The sequence below is a fragment of the Bos taurus genome, chromosome 2 (genome assembly GCF_002263795.3).
Source record: "Bos taurus isolate L1 Dominette 01449 registration number 42190680 breed Hereford chromosome 2, ARS-UCD2.0, whole genome shotgun sequence".
Lineage (NCBI taxonomy): Eukaryota > Metazoa > Chordata > Mammalia > Artiodactyla > Bovidae > Bos > Bos taurus.
The window spans coordinates 96,573,683-96,594,111 of record NC_037329.1 but is presented as its reverse complement, the minus strand read 5'-3'; the positions used below and the strand labels follow the sequence as shown (position 1 = coordinate 96,594,111).

Sequence of the window (20,429 nt, the reverse complement as noted above, 5' to 3'; positions counted from 1 at the left end):
GATAAGTCTACACTTAGCAATCAGTATGTGCTTACTAAAATAAACCATACTCACACATTAATAACATCAAGATATTTAAGCATTATTCACTGGCACAAGACACTGATTCAGGGGTGGTGGGTGGGGAATTTCCACAACTGACCTCTATACTAAAGAAGGTAATTTTTCAAGGGAGAGAAAATTTTCTGCTTTGTACGATTTCCCAAACAAAATGACGCCTCCACAAAGACTACTTAATAACTAATGTCAACTACACCTATGGTTTGGTAGACACTTAATAACTCATTATGTATGAGTGCTACATTAATTATACTTTCTTCGAGCCTGAGATCCTCCAGTCTTAAATAAGGACAGCGCTGCCGTGCCTGTGCTTTCAATATATATAGCACAGCTAAGAAATAAACAATCAAAGAACACTGTATATCTACCACACATGCATATAAATTTACAAGCTGTCATTTTTATAAATAACAGAAAAATAAGAACACTCACTGATTTTACATTAATGACCAAAGTAATGCCGTGTTCCAGCAACATATCCTGTGCAATTCGAGATACCGTTTTCTCAACCAGAACCAGTGTGGGTCGAACATCAACTATTCGCTGAACATAATTCTTTAGGAATTCCCTTTCCTAAGTAAGATAAATAAAAAACATTGTATGTGGTACAAATCAAGATCTAGATAAGTAAAAATACTAGGGCAGTGTGACTAGTAACATCAAACTAAGTTTTCTTCATTCACAAACCACTACTAATAGAAGTTTCCTACTAAGTAAACATTGTACTGACGTGTTAACTCATTTTTTAGGTCCTCAATCTCAGGTAAAAATTGGCTAAATATCACTTACCACTGTGTAAGCAAATTAATTCAAACACAACCAAGAATACTATTTATCATTCTAAACTGCTGACTATGCTAGAAAGAGTTTCAGGAGAAACTTTATTCTCCAACTCACTAATTTTTCTTTGAAGGACTTTGAGTTCTTAATAACTTGTAATAAAAGCCAAGAATCCAATTAGCTAGCTCTTGAAGCTTAAAAAATCAAAAAATTCTCACAGCTTCCCAAATGAAAGCAACTAAGTATTTTTAATATAATTATGGATTTCCCCTTTTACATTCTGAAACTAACCAGAATATCTCTTCTTTCAAGGTATTTGAATAAATAACTAACAGATACTATTTCAACTACTTCCTAATTTCTATCTCCCAACAGATAATATTCTACTTAGAACAGTGGTAGTTACAAATTAAAACAATGTTTAATACAATTTCATGACAAAGGCTTACTCTCAAAGCAAATGAATGTTGTAAATAACAACTAGAGTTTAAAAAATATAATTAGTTAATGGCTTTATAAAATCTCTGGACTCAGGAGACAATGGAAGGTGGGGACACACCTGTCACTTCTGCTCCAAATGCCCAGTGTTTTCTGAGTCAATTCTGTATTCGTGGTCAGAGCCACCAGCAATGGATGAGACTATTCCCTGCAATGAACTTGCCCTGTTGTATTTCTTTTCACCTTTCTCTGTCTTACTGATAGAAACTGGACATTCTCAATTCTCCATTAACAAAAAGATTTTTTTTTTCCCATTTTAAAATTTTCTTAATTTTTATTTACTTATTTTTGGTTGCTGCACAAGGGCTTCCTGTAGTTGCGGGGGCTACTCTAGTTGCAGTCCATGGGGCTTCTCATTGCGGTGGTTTGTCTTGTTGCACAGCAAAAGGCTCTAGGGCGCGCAGGCTTCAGCAGTTGTGTTACATAGGCTCTAGAGTGCAGGCTCAGTAGCTGTGGCCAACGAGCTGAGCTGCTCTGCAGCATGTGTAATCTTCCAGACCCGCATTGGCAGGCGGATTCTCGACCACTGGACCACCAGGAAAGTCCCAACAAAATGAAATTTTTTTCCCTGAAATGTGTTAATTTCCTACTCTGCTTATTAAATTGCAATTTAATGACATCTTATTTTATTTGTGCAGCTTCAATAAAGAACTAAAATTCATTTTTTTTTAAGTTTCTGCCCTCCAATATAGGGATAGCAAATACATTTCCTCACAGTTCCAGCTCCAGTCAATTATTATGATTGTACATGAAACATCTTGCTAAAATTGGGGCTTGGACCAGGCTCAGCAAGGAACAAGTATCAGGAAGCAGGCCAGGAAGACAGAATGGAGCAGGGGTAGAACAACAGACCTCTGGGGCAGACCTTGTGAAGACAGTATGATGCCCAGCCTAATTTTATCCTTGCCCTTTTTTTCTCACTCTCCTTTTTTACTAGCTACCTTTCAGCTTCCTCTTTGACTGGTCATGCCACGATGAGTTCCCCCATTCCAAGCAAAGGGCGGGGGGTGGGGTGTTAAATCAACTGATATTTTCTGTCAATTCAAACTAAAAACCTGAATAGGTCAGGACTTAAAGATATAATAAACTATGTTCTGAAGCACTGATGAACAAGATGCTTTGTTGCTGTTATTCAGTTGCTCAATCGTATCCGACTTTTTGAGACCCCGTGAAATGCAGCACGCCAGGCTTCCCTATCTTTCACTATCTCCCGAAGTTTGCTCTAACTCACATCCACTGAGTCAGTGATGCCATCCAACCATCTCATCCTCTGTCATCCCCTTCTCCTCCCGCCTTCAATCTTTCCCAGCATCAGGGTATTTTCAAATGAGTCAGTTCTTCGCATGAGGTGGCCAAAGTATTGGAGTTTCAGATTCAGCATCAGTCTTTCCAATGAATATTCAGGACTGATTTCCTTGAGGATTGACTGGTTTGATTTCCTTGCTGTCTAAGGGACTCTCAAGAGTCTTCTCCAACACCACAGTTGAAAAGCATCAGTTCTTCAGTGCTCAGCCTTCTTTATGGTCTAACTTTCACATCACTACATGACTACTGGAAAAACCACAGCTTCGAGTATAAGGACCTTTGTCGGCATAGTGAGGTCTCTGCTTTTTAATATGCTGTCTAGGTCTGGAGCAAGCGTCTTAATTTCATGGCTGTAGTCACTGTCTGCAGTAATCCTGGAGCAAAAATAAAGTCACTGGTTGTCACTGTTCCATTGTTTCCCCATCTATTTGCCATAAACTGACGGGACTGGATGCCATGATCTTAGCTCTTTGAATGTTGAATTTTAAGCCAGCTTTTTCACTCTCCTCTTTCACTTTCATCAAAAGGCTCTTTAGTTCCTCTTTGCTTTCTGCCCTAAGAGTGGTGCCATCTGCATATCTGAAGTTATTGATATTTCTCCCCGCAATCTTGATTCCAGCTTGTGCTTCATCCAGCCTGGCATTAAACATCTTCTCCTATCTTAAAGCTTCTTTTCAGATTACGGATTTACTCAGACATCCAACTGTGCGGTAGTTTGAACGTTCTTTGGCATTGCCCTTCTTTGGGATTAGAATGAAACTGACCTTCTCCAGTCCAGTGGCCACTGCTGAGTTATCCAAATTTGTCAGCATATTGAGTGCAGCACTTTAACAGCATCATCTTAATATAATTATACAAGTTACAATTAACAAGTTATATTAATTAAATCATGTTTATTAATATACATTTGCCCAGAGCATATGTGTCCAACATGAAGACTTCAGTCTATTAACCTGGTCATAAAAGGAGAGTTACAGTGGATAAATATAAGGACAACTTTTTGGTAACTAAAAACAATTTTACACATTTTAACATCTCTGCAATCAGGATGCATCTTGCAAACCATGTGGTTGTGATTTAAGTCTGTAAGTCTTCCACTGACACCGGTGAGATCACGAAAATTCCCAGCATCAAAGTAACTCTATTTACCACAAACCATAACTGTGTTTCTTCTGATTCCTTATTTCAGTTCTCACTGAAAAGTCATAGTAAATCAAAGCTAGAAGGAATGGCATAAATCTGGTTGAAACCCCTCATTTTTACTGATACCTAGCTGAATTCCAAACAGGAAACAGTCCCAGTTAACAGAGTTCATTAAGCAACAGAGCATGGTGCCTTTCACCACAGTTAAATTTTTTCTGTGTCTATGAATTGAGAACAAAAGTTTCCCTGGTGGCTCAGTGGTAAAGAATCCGCCTACCAATGCAAGAGACATGAATTCCATCCCAGGTCCGGGAAGATCCCACATGCCTTGGAGCAACTAAGCCTGTGCGCCACAACTACTGAGGCTGTGCTATAGAGCCCAAGAGCTGCAATTACTAAAGCTACGAAACCTAGAGTCCGTGCTCCACCAGAGAAGCTGCCACAATGAGAAGCCTGTGCACCATACCTAGAGAGTCGCCCCCATTCACCACAACTACAGAAAAGTCCATGCAGCAACCAAGACCCAGCACAGCCAGATAAATTAATTTTTTTCTAAAAAGTGACTACTCCTATCACTTGCAAAAATGTGCTCATGAATTTCCAAGTAATGCTTTTCCTAAATGTTTCTGGAACCAAATATTAAGTGTTTCTGCTATAATAGGAAAAACACATTTCTGAAAACCTCCCATTCTGAACAACTGCAAATTAATTAATAGCATTTATGGGAGAAAAGAAGTTGGGGCAGACAACCTATGCAACTTCATATCAAGAGCACTAATAAGAATAATAAGGGGTACCTTGACAGAGAACTTGGACAGCCCAGCCAAGCAGCTCAGCCTAGCTGGAGGTGGCCTCAAGGGAAATTTTAAATGTACAAAATCAATTGCAACAATACAACTGGAAATGGAGCTCCAAGCAATGAGTGCCCAAAAGCCATCCAGGACTAGGGGCTGGGTCTCCCTGGGGAGAGGGCTCTTTCAGCAGGAGCTCATTTCTAATCTCTTAAAATGGAGCTAAAGGGCTGTGTAGGAACTGAGCCAAGGCTGTTCTTCCTTCCAGCTGAGGGCTATAATCCTACTAAAGCTATTCTGGGCCTCCTCACTTAAGAAAAACCACACAGAAATGGACACAACTTCCATCTGACATCACTCCCTTTTATTAACTATATGTAAGACACTTGGTGTTCTAGAAACATGTTTTAGTAGAACGGTCTGTCCTGAAAAACAGGTGTTACCACTGGGAACCTGATTAAGTTAGACAAATCCTTAATGTAAGTTCATGACCCCAGTGGGAAGAAAAAACAGGATTTGGATTTTCACCTTTTTTTCAACTACTCCCCAAAAGTCACATGTTGCCATTAACACTTTGCAACTAAAAACAGTGACAAAGGCTTTGGTAAGCTTCTAAAGTATGATGCATAAGAATGTCTTCTATAATACATTTTTTTAATGAAACAAGAGCAATGAAGTTTGCCTATCAAATTTAACCAGCTGGAAGAAAGCATAAGAGTTGGCAAGTATCTCAGTATACAAACATTCCTCCAGATTATGGTTTCAGTAAGGAGTTCTTACCTGAAGCACAATAGGATCAATGCAAGTAAATTTGGTTTCTTCTCTGTAGAGATATTCAATGGAACATTTCAGCAGAAGAATTTTGGGGTTTTTAATAGAAGAATTCATCTAAAATATAAATGAACAGTTTGCTAAAACTTTGAAAGTTTGCAATTTATAGACCTCCTTTAATCACAACTCTAAGTTCATACTGGTCATAATTCCTCTTAAATAGATTCTCTCGTTATATTCAGATTAAAATACTCTCATTTATTTTGTGCTATTCTTATTTTTTTTCAAAGCAAATAATTAAAGCCATGCAAAGTTCTTTAAAAACTGGCTTCTTTTTCACTAATGCTATTTCACCCAATTTTCTATACTCTTAACTATCTTTTTTTAAATCGCTAATGTTTTTAAGAAAAGATATCACACCCTTGGTAGGAGGGAGAGGGACTTAAAAAATAGGCTACTTGATAAACTCCCAGAGATCAGCAATTCTAAAAGCAGAATTTTACTTTTCTAAGATTCAAGAAAAGTAGAGGAGGGAGAAAGGAATTAAAACATCTGCTGAACATATTTTTGATGGAATAAATTTCCAACGGTCTTAAATTTGCAAGACAAACTGGGAAACAACAAGTTAACAACAGAAAATCTTAAAGCACATCCAGAAGTAGAGACTCAAACAACATACCCTCACCACACAACTAAAGCCACAGGCAGAGGAGCCTGCCTCCTGCAACACAAGTTTCCATCTGACCAAACTTATTAGGTTCAAACTAGTAAATGCGCCTGAAAACAGTGATTCATCAGCTGGGAAACTACATTCAGGGCTTTTTTAGTAACTACAAATTAAAGACTATCTCTAAACATGGTCATTGGGCCAGACAGTCATTCACGCATATGTGACCACCACATCCACATAACCGTTTTTAATTCTGGAGATGAGCACAACATACCTACCTCTGAATTCAACAATCATTTAATCTGATTTAAAGTACTACTTTGATGGGTACAGTGCTGTTTTAATAAGACTCTATGTAGAAACATGGACTATGGATCATTGCTATGAAATAATATCAAATTCAAACATAATTTTATTTATCTATGGTCACTAATACTTTTCAGGAAGTTTAATACCTTATAAAAAATATATTATTATTCTCAGCTTAGAAAAGAGTGAAAACAGACTGTAGTTTATCGATTCAGTTGCTCAAGCTTGAAATTTGCCTGAGCTCTCCCTGCAACCAAATCAGTAGTACCAGAGATGAGGCCAGGTGTCTCTATTTTTAACACATTCTCTTAGTGATTCTGAAGCGCAGCAAGGCTTGAGAACACTGTTACAGATCATCGGTTTCTCTAAAACTGAGAACCAGTAAACAAATAAACAACATTGGAAACACCCAGAGTGACTCCATTAAAAAGTCCCACCCAAATGCAAATTGGTGCAGCCACTATGGAAAGCAGTACAGAGTTTCCTTAAAAAAATAAAAACAGAGCTACCATATCATCCTGCAATTGCACTCCTGGGCAGACGTCCAGAGAGAAACTCCAATTTGAAAAAATACACACACCCCAATGCTCACAGAAGCACTATTTACAATAGCCAAGACAGGGAGCCATCTAAATGTCCATCCACAGATGAATGGATAAAGATGTAGTAAATACACACACACACACACACACACACACACACACACACACACACACACAGGAATACTACTGCTGCTGCTGCTGCTAAGTCGCTTCAGTCATGTCCGACTCTGTGCAATCCCATAGACGGCAGCCCACCAGGCTCCACCGTCCCTGGGATTCTCCAGGCAAGAACACTGGAGTGGGTTGCCATTTCCTTCTCCAATGCATGAAGATGAAAAGTGAAAGTGAAGTCGCTCAGTCGTGTCCAACTCTTCGAAACCCCATGGACTGCAGCCTACCAGGCTCCTCCATCCATGGGATTTTCCAGGCAAGAGTACTGGAGTGGGGTGCCAACAGGAATACGGAATACTACTCCGCCATAAAAAAGAATGAAATCATGACATTTATAGCAATAAGGATGGCGATTATCATACTAAGCAAGTCAAAGACAAGTATCTTGATTTCACTTATATGTGGGATCTAAAATATGATAAAAATGAGCTTCTTTAAAACAGAAACAGATTCACAGGCACAGAAAACAAACTTATGGTTAGTTACCACAGAGGAAAGTGCGGTGTGGGGGGCAGAGATAAATTAGGAGTTTGGAAATGGCAGCCACTGTGTATAAAACAGATAAACAACAAGATCCTACGTATTGCAGAGGGAACTATATTCAATATCTCATAATAAACTTAATGGAAAATGTGAAAAAGAATATGTATATATGCATATACCTATAACTGAATCACTTTGCTGTATACCAGAAACACAACACTATTAATTAACTACACTTCATTAAAATAAAATTTCATTTAATTAAAAAGTAGTCCCATCCTTCCTCTACCCACCCCCCCCATTCTCACTCCCCTAAAACTACTAAATGAGAATTTCTAAGGTTTGAGCTTAGGAATCTACATTTTTAAAAAGGTCCTGATACACATTACATTTGCTAACCAGCAGCCTTCAGAATAAAGTGAGAGACAAAGCCCTCATCTGCTTCCTCCAGCCTCATTTCCTGCCAGTTCCTATCTGGCTCCTTAGGATCTCAGACTTTCCTTAGTACAAGGGGTTATTTACCCTTCTCTCTGTGCTGGTGCTAGAAAGAGGCCTCACAGCTGAAGGTACAGAGAAAGATACAGAATTCCAGTCATAATTCTGTGTTCAGCCCTATGAGGAAGAACAGTTTTAAAATGGTAGGCCTCTGGAAGAATTCTGGTCTGTTAGAAAATCTTTTATCCCTGAGATGTGGTAGGGTCAAGAGAGAAATGACACCAGCATCCTCTCAGCCTGTTGACTGGGAAGCCTTCTTCTGTCTGATGAGTTCTCACTGTCCAAGTCCCTGTCATCATCAGCTCTGGGAGACTCTCCCTGAACCCCCAAATTTTACTGCTAGTCACTCCTCCCTGTCCAATCTCCTTTTCCTCCATGGTGAGGGCACCCTCAGCTTGTTGGCTTGGCACACAGTCATAGTTTGCTGAACTTCAATGTTGAACTGAATCACATTACCTTTTTATGTGCAATATTCTTGGTGCAAACAAATCCATTGACAACCACAGAATCAAATTTCTTTCCACCTGGGATCTAAGAAAACAATACAATTCAATATACATCTTTAGAATGCAGTCAAATGAATTTTATAAGTATTTATTTCCACTTTTTATTTTCACTATTATGTAACCAAATAAGAACAAAAAGTTCTAGGATGCATTTCTTCCCTTCAACCAATAATTAATGGCACCTTCCTACAATCATGAACTCTCTAACATACTATTTGGTACTCTAAAATACCCATTTGACCAAACAAATTAATGCCAGATGTCAATTAAAACCACTATTAAACACCATAGGCAAAAATTATAGGCAAAACTCCACTACTCTCTAAATAAAACAATTACCCACTGCTTTTCCTCAGAACAGTAACAGCCATGACTACTCTCTAAATAAAACAATTAGCCACTGCTTTTCCTCAGAACAGTAACAGCCGTGTGTGAAAAGAGGCCTTCTTATAGATGACACATCAAGAAGAGGAAGTAGGAAAGTTCGGGTTTCCTACTCATTGCAAGCCCAACTTAGCCCCACCCCCACTCATCTCTCACTTCCTAAGAGTGGCTTTTATGACCTTTAAGTGCACTGCTACCAAATAGGACAGAAAAACTTCCCTCTCCTCACCGAGCATCCTTCCTGGTAACGACCCTTTCAGATTACCATTAAGAGACAAATTACTAGTGGGCCCATCTCATGAATGCCGAACAGGAGGAAAACATTGGCAGAGCTCACTTTTTTGATGTGGACAAACTGGCGGATATCCATGTCATCATCCCGGTTCTTGACGTCAGGTCGGACTGTCTGAACAACCTGGCAGACCAGGGATACGATGATGTCCCTCCAAGACGTTGACAATGACTCACTATGGAGCAACTGTTGGAGCAGCGCCATCATGTGGTTATGATTAGCTGAACTACAAAAATGTTACAGGAGAGACATTTGCACAGTTAATACTGCCATAGACAACAGCTCTGAAGATGCAACACAGTCTACAAAGAAATCAGCACACGACTTAATGGCTTACAGGTAAGATCTTCTTGGTCATTTTATTCTTTCAGCATATCTGCACCTTAATGCTTTTGCATATAAAGAAAATCTGTGAATATCTTCAATTAAGATAACCCATTTAAGGGAGGTTCAAGAGGGAAGAGATATATGCATACTTGTAGCTCACTCATGATGTTGTACAGCAGAAACTAACACAACACTGTAAAGCAATTATCCTCCAATTAAAAAATTGAAAAATAAATAAAACAAAAAGTCTATGGGTTTGATAAAAAAAATAAATGCCCTATTTAATTCAATTAAATTTTAACACATAAAAAACAACGGGGATAGACAAGCACAACTAGGACGCTCTGCTTTATTAGAAGTTTCACCAGAACAGGCTTCATTTCCTAAGTAATGTTAGCATGTTTGACTTTATAAGGAAGAACTATACAAATGCCTATCAAGTCACTTAAGGTTAGAAAAATGGCGAATTAAAATGAATAAGCTCACTGCCTTACAGCAACCTCTCCATAGCTTGTTTCTCTCCATTCTCCTCCCTCAGCAGCTCCAGGTTGTTATGATGCCAGCCCAAAGGTGTGAAAGGCAGTTCTTTGGATTTTTCCTCAACTCGACGGTTAAATAAGGATTCTAAGTGTAAAATAAGAAATTATATTCATGGTCAAGTTTTATACCATCTACTCAGAGATTCAGAAATCACCAACTTGTCTTTTTAAAATTTTTAAGTTAGCCAATTCAAATTATTGATGTAAAAAAAGCAAGGACATGTTTAAATTCATAGATAAAAAAAATTAAGTCTGAATTAGATCGTCAACATTCTCAACAGCCAAAATCAGAGACAGAAGTGTTAAGAGTAAATTTACATAAGCAACCAGGGCTCTCAAAAAAGTAACTATAAATACGGCTTTTGAAAAGCAAATGAAATGAGATTTGTTTACAGTCTATTTATTTGGGGATATTAAAAAAGAGAGGTGGTTAATTTTCCCTATAAAATCACAAACTGAACACTGCATTCAACAGATATCAGAATGCAAGGAGAACTTGTGATAGTGTGGGTGCTGAGACAAGCTCAGCTTTGATTCGTCTGAACCAGGATATGACAGTCTAGAAAGTCTACTCATACAATCCTTTCAGTGTTTCTTTTTCAACACTAGAACAAAAAAGGCTTTCTTCTTAATTGACAAAACTTTTACAAGTCAGACCAAAAAATTAACTGTGAAGAAATCAAAACATGGTAAATAGTAATTTATATAAAATTTTGTAAATGATCAAAACAAAAAAAAATAGGTAATACTAAATGCTTTGCAAAAAAGATGCTCACTAAATAACTTTTGAAACTGTGATTGAATAAATGGAAAGAAAAGAGGTAAAAATTCTCTAGTCTTTTGCCTCTTAAACTGAACAAATGACAAAAAACCTTCAACTAAACAGTCCAGCAGCCTCCAGATAAAGGCAGTGTCCATGACAAGTGAGGTACAAGAACAGCACATTTCAATTATGTAAAACCCTTGGTCTATAAACATCTGGTTGAACCAGACGCTTGAAGGTGAATTTAGAAACACTAAGTTGTGACACTATCTGTCAGCAGCTGCCCTTGTACCAGCTCGCCCTCTTTTATGTGAAACCCTCCCATTATCTGAGGCCTAAGCTGTAGCGTGTTATGGACCAAATAAGTGTGTCTTCACTCCACAGCAAGCTAAGTAGGGATGGGGTTAGGAAAAGTTCGTATTCTTCTGTACTTCCTTTCGTCCCCATGGAAATGATAGGCAGAATTAGTTCTTTATTTCCTTCAGTCCACTTGTTGTCCAAATCCAGAGAGCAAGCAGCATCCTCAATTAGATGTGATCTGCCTGTGGCTTTTTGATAAGCTTGACAATCACTTGATGATATGTCTATCAATACTTAATAATATATTCGTGATACAAAAAAGCATATTCGTGATATAGAAAAGCCTTTAAATGAATAAAATTCAAAATCTAGGTAAAGACTTTTAAACAATTATTTTTCAGATCAGAGACCTCTCAAACTAAGTCCAAGTTTATATTTTTGGTTCTCAGCAGTTTCAAGGCTACTACCCATATTGAAAAACTGTGTTCCTATGGTACTAAAACAATATAATGCATTGTCAGTACTCACTCAGTGCCAATCAGTATCCTGGGCCCACAGTATATCTCCATGAACAAGAAACGTCATCCCATGTATAGCTTTTGATAAAATTACCTTTGATGAAGGCGTCACTTATTGATAGCTGTTGTCCTCCATTGTCAGAAATCAAATACTCTGCATGCCAGGGAGAGAACAGAGAGAGGAGGAAGGAAAGGACAGGCCCATGACTGTAACAGGCTAGCATAATTATACAGAAAACACACCCACACACAAAGTATTACTCACACTAAACCCATCACAGCCAAGTCACGGAAACTTTAGGCTAAAATATCGATTTATAACTTATTCTGCACACTTCATACTAAACTTGATATACTTAATAACTCAACAGAGCCATGAGACAGCAATGACAGATAATCTTTTTAACAGACCATTTTTCCCTTATCAAATCTGAACTGCTTTATGAAAACTGAGGTCTGTCACAGATTTGTATGACAAGCCTAAAAAGTTACACTCTTTTTCTCATCCATAGACATATTATGTAACAAATAATGAGTTCAGATAAAGAACACACTGCATAAAGAAAACATAAGGTGGGGTTTTTTGAATTTCAAAATATAAGCTATAAAACAAATTAATACAAAAATGATAATGGAAGAGAATTAAGATATAACTTATCAGGATTATATTAGTTTTTAATTTGAGTTTTAATGTTTCAAAAATTCTAACCGAACACTTCCAAATAGTTGCTAAAAGATAACTTCTGAACACACTCTGAATGTGTTCTTTCAAAACTTTTAGAATATTAAATATTATAAGTGAAACTTATTCTTTACTTTCTCATGACCTTTCCTCTAGGTCTGTGACCAAGCACAGCTCAAATGAGGTTCTTTCTACCATGCAAATTTAACCACAATGCATTTTAAGTCTTTTAAGGTAAAGGTGATCCACAAAATTCTTTTCAAGTAGATCTCATTTATAAACAAAAAGGCTTCAAAAGCCAATACACTCATCCTTCAAAACAAAAAAGCAGAGAGAAAAAAATTTAGCAAGTTCAAGTGTGCCATGCCAAATACAATATAATCAAGTACGTGGACCAGTGAAAACAGGTATTATACTTTATTTCTACACCTCCCTCACAGAAATTAATAATGCCAATGCCTGTTTATCCAACTAATATACAGAGGCTTTAGAAGCTTTACTCTTCAGTCTAAAGGATATATATGTACATATATATATATAAAATTTCAGAAGCAATGGATTTTCCCCATTTTATTATGAAAAAACTTTAAACATACAGGAAACCCTATATATCCTCCACCGAGACTGAACAATTGTTAATGACTTGCCATATCTGATTTCTCTGTGCACTTTTTTCCCAGACCATTTGAAGTTACACGTATCATGACATTTTACCACTAATACTTCAGCATGCATCTCTTAAAAAATAAGAGCATTCTTCTCTAGAACCATAATATTTACACACTTAAGAAAACTGACAATTTCTTAATATCATCATATTAGTCCATATTCAGGTTTATCTGTTTCCAAAATGCTTTAATAAATTTTTTCCCCTCAAACCTGGATCCATTAAGGTTCATACATTACATTCTCTTCATTTTCTCTTAATCTAAAGTAGACCTTCTACCTTTTTCTTTCTCCTGATAGTGAATTTTGAAAGAATTCAGGCCAAATGTCACATTCTGGATTAGATGGATTGTCTCCTCACGGTGCTGTTTAACTTGCTCTTATATCCCCATGTTTCCCTATAAAATGTGGAGTTAGGTCTAGGGGTTTGAGGAAGTCATGCTTTTCATTTTCTTTTATAGGTACTACCTGCTAACTTTCTAAGAACAGTTCAGAATCCTGCTTCCAACACATAATAAAATATATTTTAACTGCATAACTCTCCATAACAAATAGTGAGAAATTAATCAAACCAGAAGATCACACTGACTCAGTTTTACAAGTTTCTGAAAATGAGTTAGCTTATGTAATACAAAAAAACATGAGCATCTTTTTAAGCATAGATACTTAAACAAATGTTAAAAATTTGTATTTCCTCTGTGTTAAAAGCTAGAGAATGATCCCTAAGAAAAGATTTAACAATTTTAGTAACCATTATTTTTAATGGAAAGATAAGAATCACCCATTCTCATTTGTATTTAAGAGAAATGAACACCAGACGCAGGAGAAATCTACTATTCTTCATTTTCTGAATTAGATCATTCTGATGACTTTATTTTCTGGTAACCAGTGTTTCTCTTAATTACAATGTAGAAAAAAACAATTTATTATGTCTCAACTTCACAAAATAGAAAAAAAAATTCTTGTTATTATGCTAAAAGCTAACGAGAGAGAAGTGTGAAAGCCAGAAACATTTACTAAGGGGTAAAAGTCCTCAAATTACAGGCTCTCTGAAATCAATACTAAGAAAGAAGGTAATTATTCTGGTACGTGTGTGTATACACATATATGGGCTTCCCTGGTGGCTCAGACAGTAAAGAATCCACCTGCAATGCAGGACACCTGGGTTCAATCTGGAATGTTACTCAGCCATGAAAAAGGAATGCAATCTTGCTATTTGTGAAAACATAGGTTCACCTAGAGAGTATTATGCTAGGTGTAATAAGTCAGAGAAATACAAATACTGTATGATTTCCCTTATATGTGGAGTCTAAAAACAAAACAAATGAATAAACAAAACAGAAATAGAGTTATAGATACAGAGACCAAACAAGTGGTTGCCAGAGAGGAGGAGAGTGGAAGAAGGGAAGAAATAGGTGAGGGAGATGAAAGGGTACAAACTTACAGTTGCAAAATAACTAAGTCATGGGTATGAAATGTATCATGTGGGGAATATATTCAATAACTGTAGTATCTTTATATGGTGACATATTGTACTGAACTGGCAATCATTTCAAAATGTATAGAAAGACGGAATCACTGTTGATCAATTATACTTCAAAAACAAACTCAGAAAAAGAGATAAGATTGGTGGTTACTAGAGGGAGGGCGTGGGGGAAGGGGAACTGGATGAAGGCAGTGAAGAGGTACAAACTTTCAATACCAGGGACGTAATGTATAACACAATAATCAACACAAGTATATATCATATGTGAAAATTTTTAACAGTAAATTCTACGAGTTCTCACCATAAAGAAAAAATTTTTTTCTATTTCTTTAATCTTGTATCTATGTAAGATGATCGATGTTCACTAAACTTAGACTGTGATGAAGAACTGAAGTTACTCAGTCGTGTCTGACTCTTTGCGACCCCATGGACTGTTGCCTACAAGGCTCCTCTGTCCATGGAATTTTCCAGGCAAGAGTACTAGAGTGTGTTGCCATTTCCTTCTTCAGGGGATCTTCCCGAGCCAGGGATCGAGCTCGGGTTGCCCACATTGCAGGCAGACACTTTACCGTTTAAGCCATACTGTACATCTTAAAATTATATACTGCTTTTTGTCTATTATATCTCAATAAAACTAGAAGGGGGGAAAAATAACAACAACAACCAGGCACTCTCCATCTCCTCATTATCTTGGATTTCACTTCTTCTTAGCAGTGAGTGTTCTTTCTTATCTTGACAGAAGTTTTAAAAAAAAAAAAGCTTCAGTTAATATTATATCAACTTCCCCAAATAACTGACCTAACTTTTCTTTCTTTGCATCACAATTTTAAAAATCTTTTCCAAGATATCCTTGACATTCCCTGCAGTCTTCAGTATAGTCTAGACTTCTGCTCACCTGCCACTTTTTTGAAAGCACTGACTCCTCTTTTCAGACTGATCCTCATATGAAGGCTAACTCTCACAATTTTTGTAGAAAAAAAAATTTTTTTAAAGGTTGAGGTCAGAAAATTGCCAGTGGAGTTGTGACAGTTTTTCCAACTGTCGGTGCTTCCCCTTTCATTTTCCTTAGAGATGCGATTTGAGGGTGCACTGTCAAAACGTCAACGGGGCCTTCTATTTCATTCTTCTCCTAAGATTATGAAGTTGGGTTTCCTAAAGCAAATGTTTAACTGCGCTCAGCAGCTCACTTTTTGCTATTATGAATTTCATGATGTCAGTTCACTTTCTTCATGATTTCAAAAGCTCCTTAACTTTCCAAGAGATGAAATCATCAAGTCAAAAATGTATTCTATAACTCTACTTGCAGCACAATGAAATTGCCACCAACTACATCCAGGAACAGATACCTCTATCAAGATAGATCATGCCACCTCTGAACCACATCTGTCATTCATACGACAAAAATCCAAATCCTCCACATGACCACCATCTACAGTTAATTCTCACCCAAGTGCCCAGTCTGCTTCACTTTCCTACTCACCCAATGTTCACCACCATTTTTCCAATTTCTGCTTTGAGGATTCTGATAAAGATGTGTATCATACTCATGTTCAGTGCTAGTCAGGTCTCTCCTTTTCTTAAACCTAAACTGGCTTTTAATTATATCCAACAAAGTAAGCCTCATCATCTTTTTTTTTTTTTTTTTTTTTAAAAGCATTTCTTTTCTGCATACTGCTATGGTCAATTTTACTAATGACTTAACCTTATTTTTCCTTTTATACCAAATGTCCTTTGAATTAAGACTTTTGAGTCAGTAGACTAAAACCTCAAATAGAACAGCTAAAAGAATGATTTTTTTTTTTTGTATTAGAGAAGAAAACTTTTTTACAAATACAGCATGTACACAACAAGCATTTTAAGCAATAAAGATGCTTTGGAATGTGTGATGTTCTTCGCCAGTCTAGTTCAAGCACCTGGAAAGGTTTAGTGAAACACTATGCTACTGGGTCACAGCATAAGTAAAGAGGCTTTAAAATATTAAATGAAAAAAGAGAAATGAATAGAGCAGAACATCCATGTTATAATGCAAAGAAATGCCACCTTGGCAGTTGCACATTATGCTAAGGGAAAAGCAGTCAGATGCTGTTCCCTTTAATGACTAAAGCTTTAAGCTGGGTGTGGTGATACTAAGGGAGGAAATAAGAAATGAAAGGAACTGGAACCAACCAAAAAGAAAAAAAACATGTGGAGAAGAGGTGTGGGAAAAATGAGAAAGGGTGGACCAAAACCCACAGCAAATCCCCTCAGCCACGGGGACAGAGGAAGCAAGGAGGACAGGCCGGATGAGATCCACGGCCCAACTCTCCAGCCTGTACTCAGATTCCAGGTGGTGACTCCCTCCTACCTTTTTGGTCAGCAGGGTGAGGGGGCACATGTGGGTACTTGGAGGGCTTCTTGATATGGAAGTTCACGTTGTCCAGCTCCACGTTCAGGCTGATGGAAGCGGCTGAGTCACTGTCCACTGTGGACTGGAAACTGCTGACTGATGTGCGCTTGCTAGGACTGGCAGAGTCTTTTAGTGTTGGGGAGGGGAAAGAAATACAGGGAGAGGAGGGGAGTAAAAACGGGTTTCATCAGGGTATTGGAGGAAAGGAGAAAAATGTTTTTTTTTTTTTAATATACAAGCCCAATGTGCAATACCAAAATGGATACAGTATTTTCGTGTATTGATACTTCTGTGTAGACTTAATAAAATTTGAACCAGTTAAATATAAAGTGAATTTTTTAAATAAATATATTGGAGGTTCTGCAGAGAGAAGGCCTGATATCATAGCGAAGAGGTGAGAAAGTTGTCTACTGCAATATTATTAGCTCGGAGTTATTTTTAAGCTGCTGCAAACTAAAGACTACAGCGAAATCTGAAAACACCAGTGATTTAATGAATTGGTTTCTTAAGAAAATACTGTATCTAGGACAATGATTGCTATCAGATGTTCTTTACGTTTAGTTGAAGCCATAAAACTTAATAGTAGGATTGTTCCAACTAAATAAAAAAAATACTCTATCATACATACACATTAATGATTCATAAAAACTAAAACGTCAGAAAGTGAAACTCACTAGTCAAATTATCGTCACCTTCTTCAGCTATCTGCTCAGTGTCACTGTCATCAAACTTGATGTCTTTAAACCAGGATGGCTCAGAGTGTCCTTCCACAGAGTTCACCGAGTCACTGTCCGGAGAAGGGGTCTCGGAAAATTCTGTACTCTGAAAAAGTCAAGACAGAATCCAAGCAATTGACCCACAATGGCAACAATGTTGAGGCTGTCACACTACAAATAAATTCTAGCCTAATATTTGTATAAGGCTAACCACTGAATATATTAAATAAGCAAATAAGTAGGAACTTTAAGTTGTAAGCCAGCATTATAACTGGCAATTCCACTCTTACAACTATAATATTGACGAATCAGCAGGCTAAAAGGCAGCATATTATGACCAAACATATTATACAGATTTTATAGTGTTTCATTTCTTTTATTCCTGAGAGTGAAGATGGCTTAGAATTTATCATAACCCTGTGCCAATTCTAGGACACAACTTGGAAAACTGTTAGATTTTCAGACATAACACCACCAGTCTTTGGGATCATCCATCTTTTCTACCCAATGATTTTCCAACTTTAGTTCACAAAGGTGTTACTGGATATTATTTTATCAAATTAATATAAACAAAAAGTTTATGTTGAAGTTTTTTAAAACTTCTAAGTACGTGATTTCCATGTTCCTAACCAAACTAAAGAAACAGAAAAGAAAAAGAATATTCACCATTTTATCAGTTATACAATTTAATACTGCTATGGAGTCAAAATCTATTGCAACAGTAACATTAAATTTCTTAGTGATTTTATTACATATACTTCCTCTTAATCCTAAAAAAAACAGACATAATAAAATTAAAAACCACTAAGGGTAAATGACACTACAAAGTCAAGCTTAAGAAAAGCTGCACAAACTGAAAAGTTTGGGATTTCAAAGGGTTTTTCATCACAACTACCAACCACGTAAAAATGTTAGAGCTTTCCTCAAATGGCAGGGACAACATACTAGAAAAGTGTATCACTGGGTAACTCAACGACTTTTTATTCCCAATGACGAGGAAGACTTGGTAACGAAGCTCTCTGTATTCTCGTTAGCCGTACCACTGAACACTACCTGCAGCGGCCTGTACAGCGCATACTCATCCCTGAAGAGCTGGTCGTGGTGACTGACACAATCCAGCCAACGTCCATCCACCATTGCCTGTCCAATTGCTATAGCCTGTGCCCTGAATCAAGACCAGAGAAAACAAAAACTTTTAAGAGAATAATTTTACAAGATGAGACACCAACTGAATTTATGTTCTATTCTAATCAGAGTTGGAACTTCAAACAGTCCTTGGATAGGTGAGGGATAAAACAAGAGAGATTTGAAGCTTACTTAAAAGATTTTCTCAAGTACCATAGTAAAGAAGAACCTACAGAGAAGGCAGTCCCAACAAGACCTAATTTCAATTACACAAACATCAACAAGTACTCAAGGCAAGCATCATTAGTTCAGTTCAGTCACTCAGTCATATCCAAGTCTTCGAAACCCCATGGACTGCAGCATGCCAGGCTTCCCTGTCAATCACCAACTCCCAGAGATTACTCTATTCATGTCCATAGAGTCAGTGATGCCATCCAACCATCTCATCTTCTGTTATCCCCTTCTGCTGCCGCCTTCAATCTTTCCCAGAATCAAGGTCTTTTTCAATGAGTCAGTTCTTCACATCAGGTAGCCAAAGTACTGGAGTTTCAGCTTCAGCATCAGTCTTTCCAATGAAAATTCAGGACTGATTTCCTTTAGGATGGACTGGATGGATCCCCTTGCTGTCCAAGGGACTCTCAAGAGTCTTCTCCAACACCACAGTTTAAAACCATCAATTCTTTGGTGCTCAGCTTTCTTTGTAATTCAACTCTCACATCCACTGATCTTAGCTTTTTCAATGTTGAGTTCTAAGCCAGCTTTTTCACTCTCTTACACCTTCTTCAAGAGGCTCTTTAGCTCCTCTCTGCTTTATGCCATAAGGGTGGTGCCATCTGCATATCTGAAGTTATTGATATTTCTCCCAGCAATCTTGATTCTAGCTTGTGCTTCATCCAGCCCGGCATTTCTCACAATGCACTCTGCATACAAGTTAAATACGGTGACAATATACAGCCTTGACATACTCATTTCCTGATTTGGAACTACTCTGTTGTTCCACATCCAGTTCTAACTGTGGCTTCTTGACCTGCATACAGAATTCTCAGGAGGCAGGTCAGGTGGTCTGGTATTCCCATCTCTAAGAATTTTCCACAGTTTGTTGTGACCTACACAGTCAAAAGCTTTGGTGTAGTAAACAAAGCAGAAGTAGATGTTTTTCTGGAACTCTCTTGCTTTTTCGATGATTCAACGGATATTGGCAATTTGATCTCTGGTTCCTCTGCCTTTTCTAAATCCAGCTTGAACAGTTCATGTACTGTTGAAGCCTGGCTTGGAGAATTTTGAGCATTACTTTGCTAGCATGTGCTGCTGCTGCTGCTAAGTCGCTTCAATCGTGTCCGACTCTGTACGACCTCATAGACGGCAGCCCACCAGGCTTCCCCGTCCCTGGGATTCTCCAGGCAAGAATACTGGAGTGGATTGCCATTTCTTTCTCCAATGCATGAAAGTGAAAGTGAAGTCGCTCAGTCATGTCTGACTCCTAGCGACCCCATGGACTGTAGCCTACCAGGCTCCTCTGTCCATGGGATTTTCCAGGCAAGAGTACTGGAGTGGGTTGCCATTGCCTTCTCATGAGATGAGTGCAATTGTGCAAGCATACCCCTGTACTTAGTAGAGGAGGATAAAAAAGACTGTTGAGAACAGTATGGCTCCTGTCCTCAAGGAGCTTACAGTCTTTGAGAAGATAATACCAAATATTATAGATGTAGGTATAAAATGTA

The 20,429-nt window shown here is 37.7% G+C and overlaps 1 protein-coding gene across 12 annotated transcripts in view; it reads right to left on the bottom strand.

Annotated features, from left to right (window-relative positions):
• The window catches only part of PIKFYVE (phosphoinositide kinase, FYVE-type zinc finger containing), an 82,172-nt gene that overhangs the window by 34,649 nt on the left and 27,094 nt on the right, over positions 1 to 20,429 (bottom strand). For 9 of the 12 annotated variants that reach the window (XM_024978618.2, XM_010802273.4, XM_010802271.4 and 6 more), the window contains 9 exons: positions 18,637 to 18,748; positions 17,542 to 17,689; positions 16,826 to 16,993; positions 11,742 to 11,801; positions 10,022 to 10,151; positions 9,246 to 9,426; positions 8,475 to 8,549; positions 5,358 to 5,465; positions 493 to 633 (listed from right to left, as the gene is read on the bottom strand). In XM_024978618.2, coding sequence (XP_024834386.1) covers positions 493 to 633; positions 5,358 to 5,465; positions 8,475 to 8,549; positions 9,246 to 9,426; positions 10,022 to 10,151; positions 11,742 to 11,801; positions 16,826 to 16,993; positions 17,542 to 17,689; positions 18,637 to 18,748 — 1,123 coding nt within the window. The other 3 variants (XM_059877412.1, XM_024978654.2, XM_024978669.2) reach the window with 3 other exon arrangements.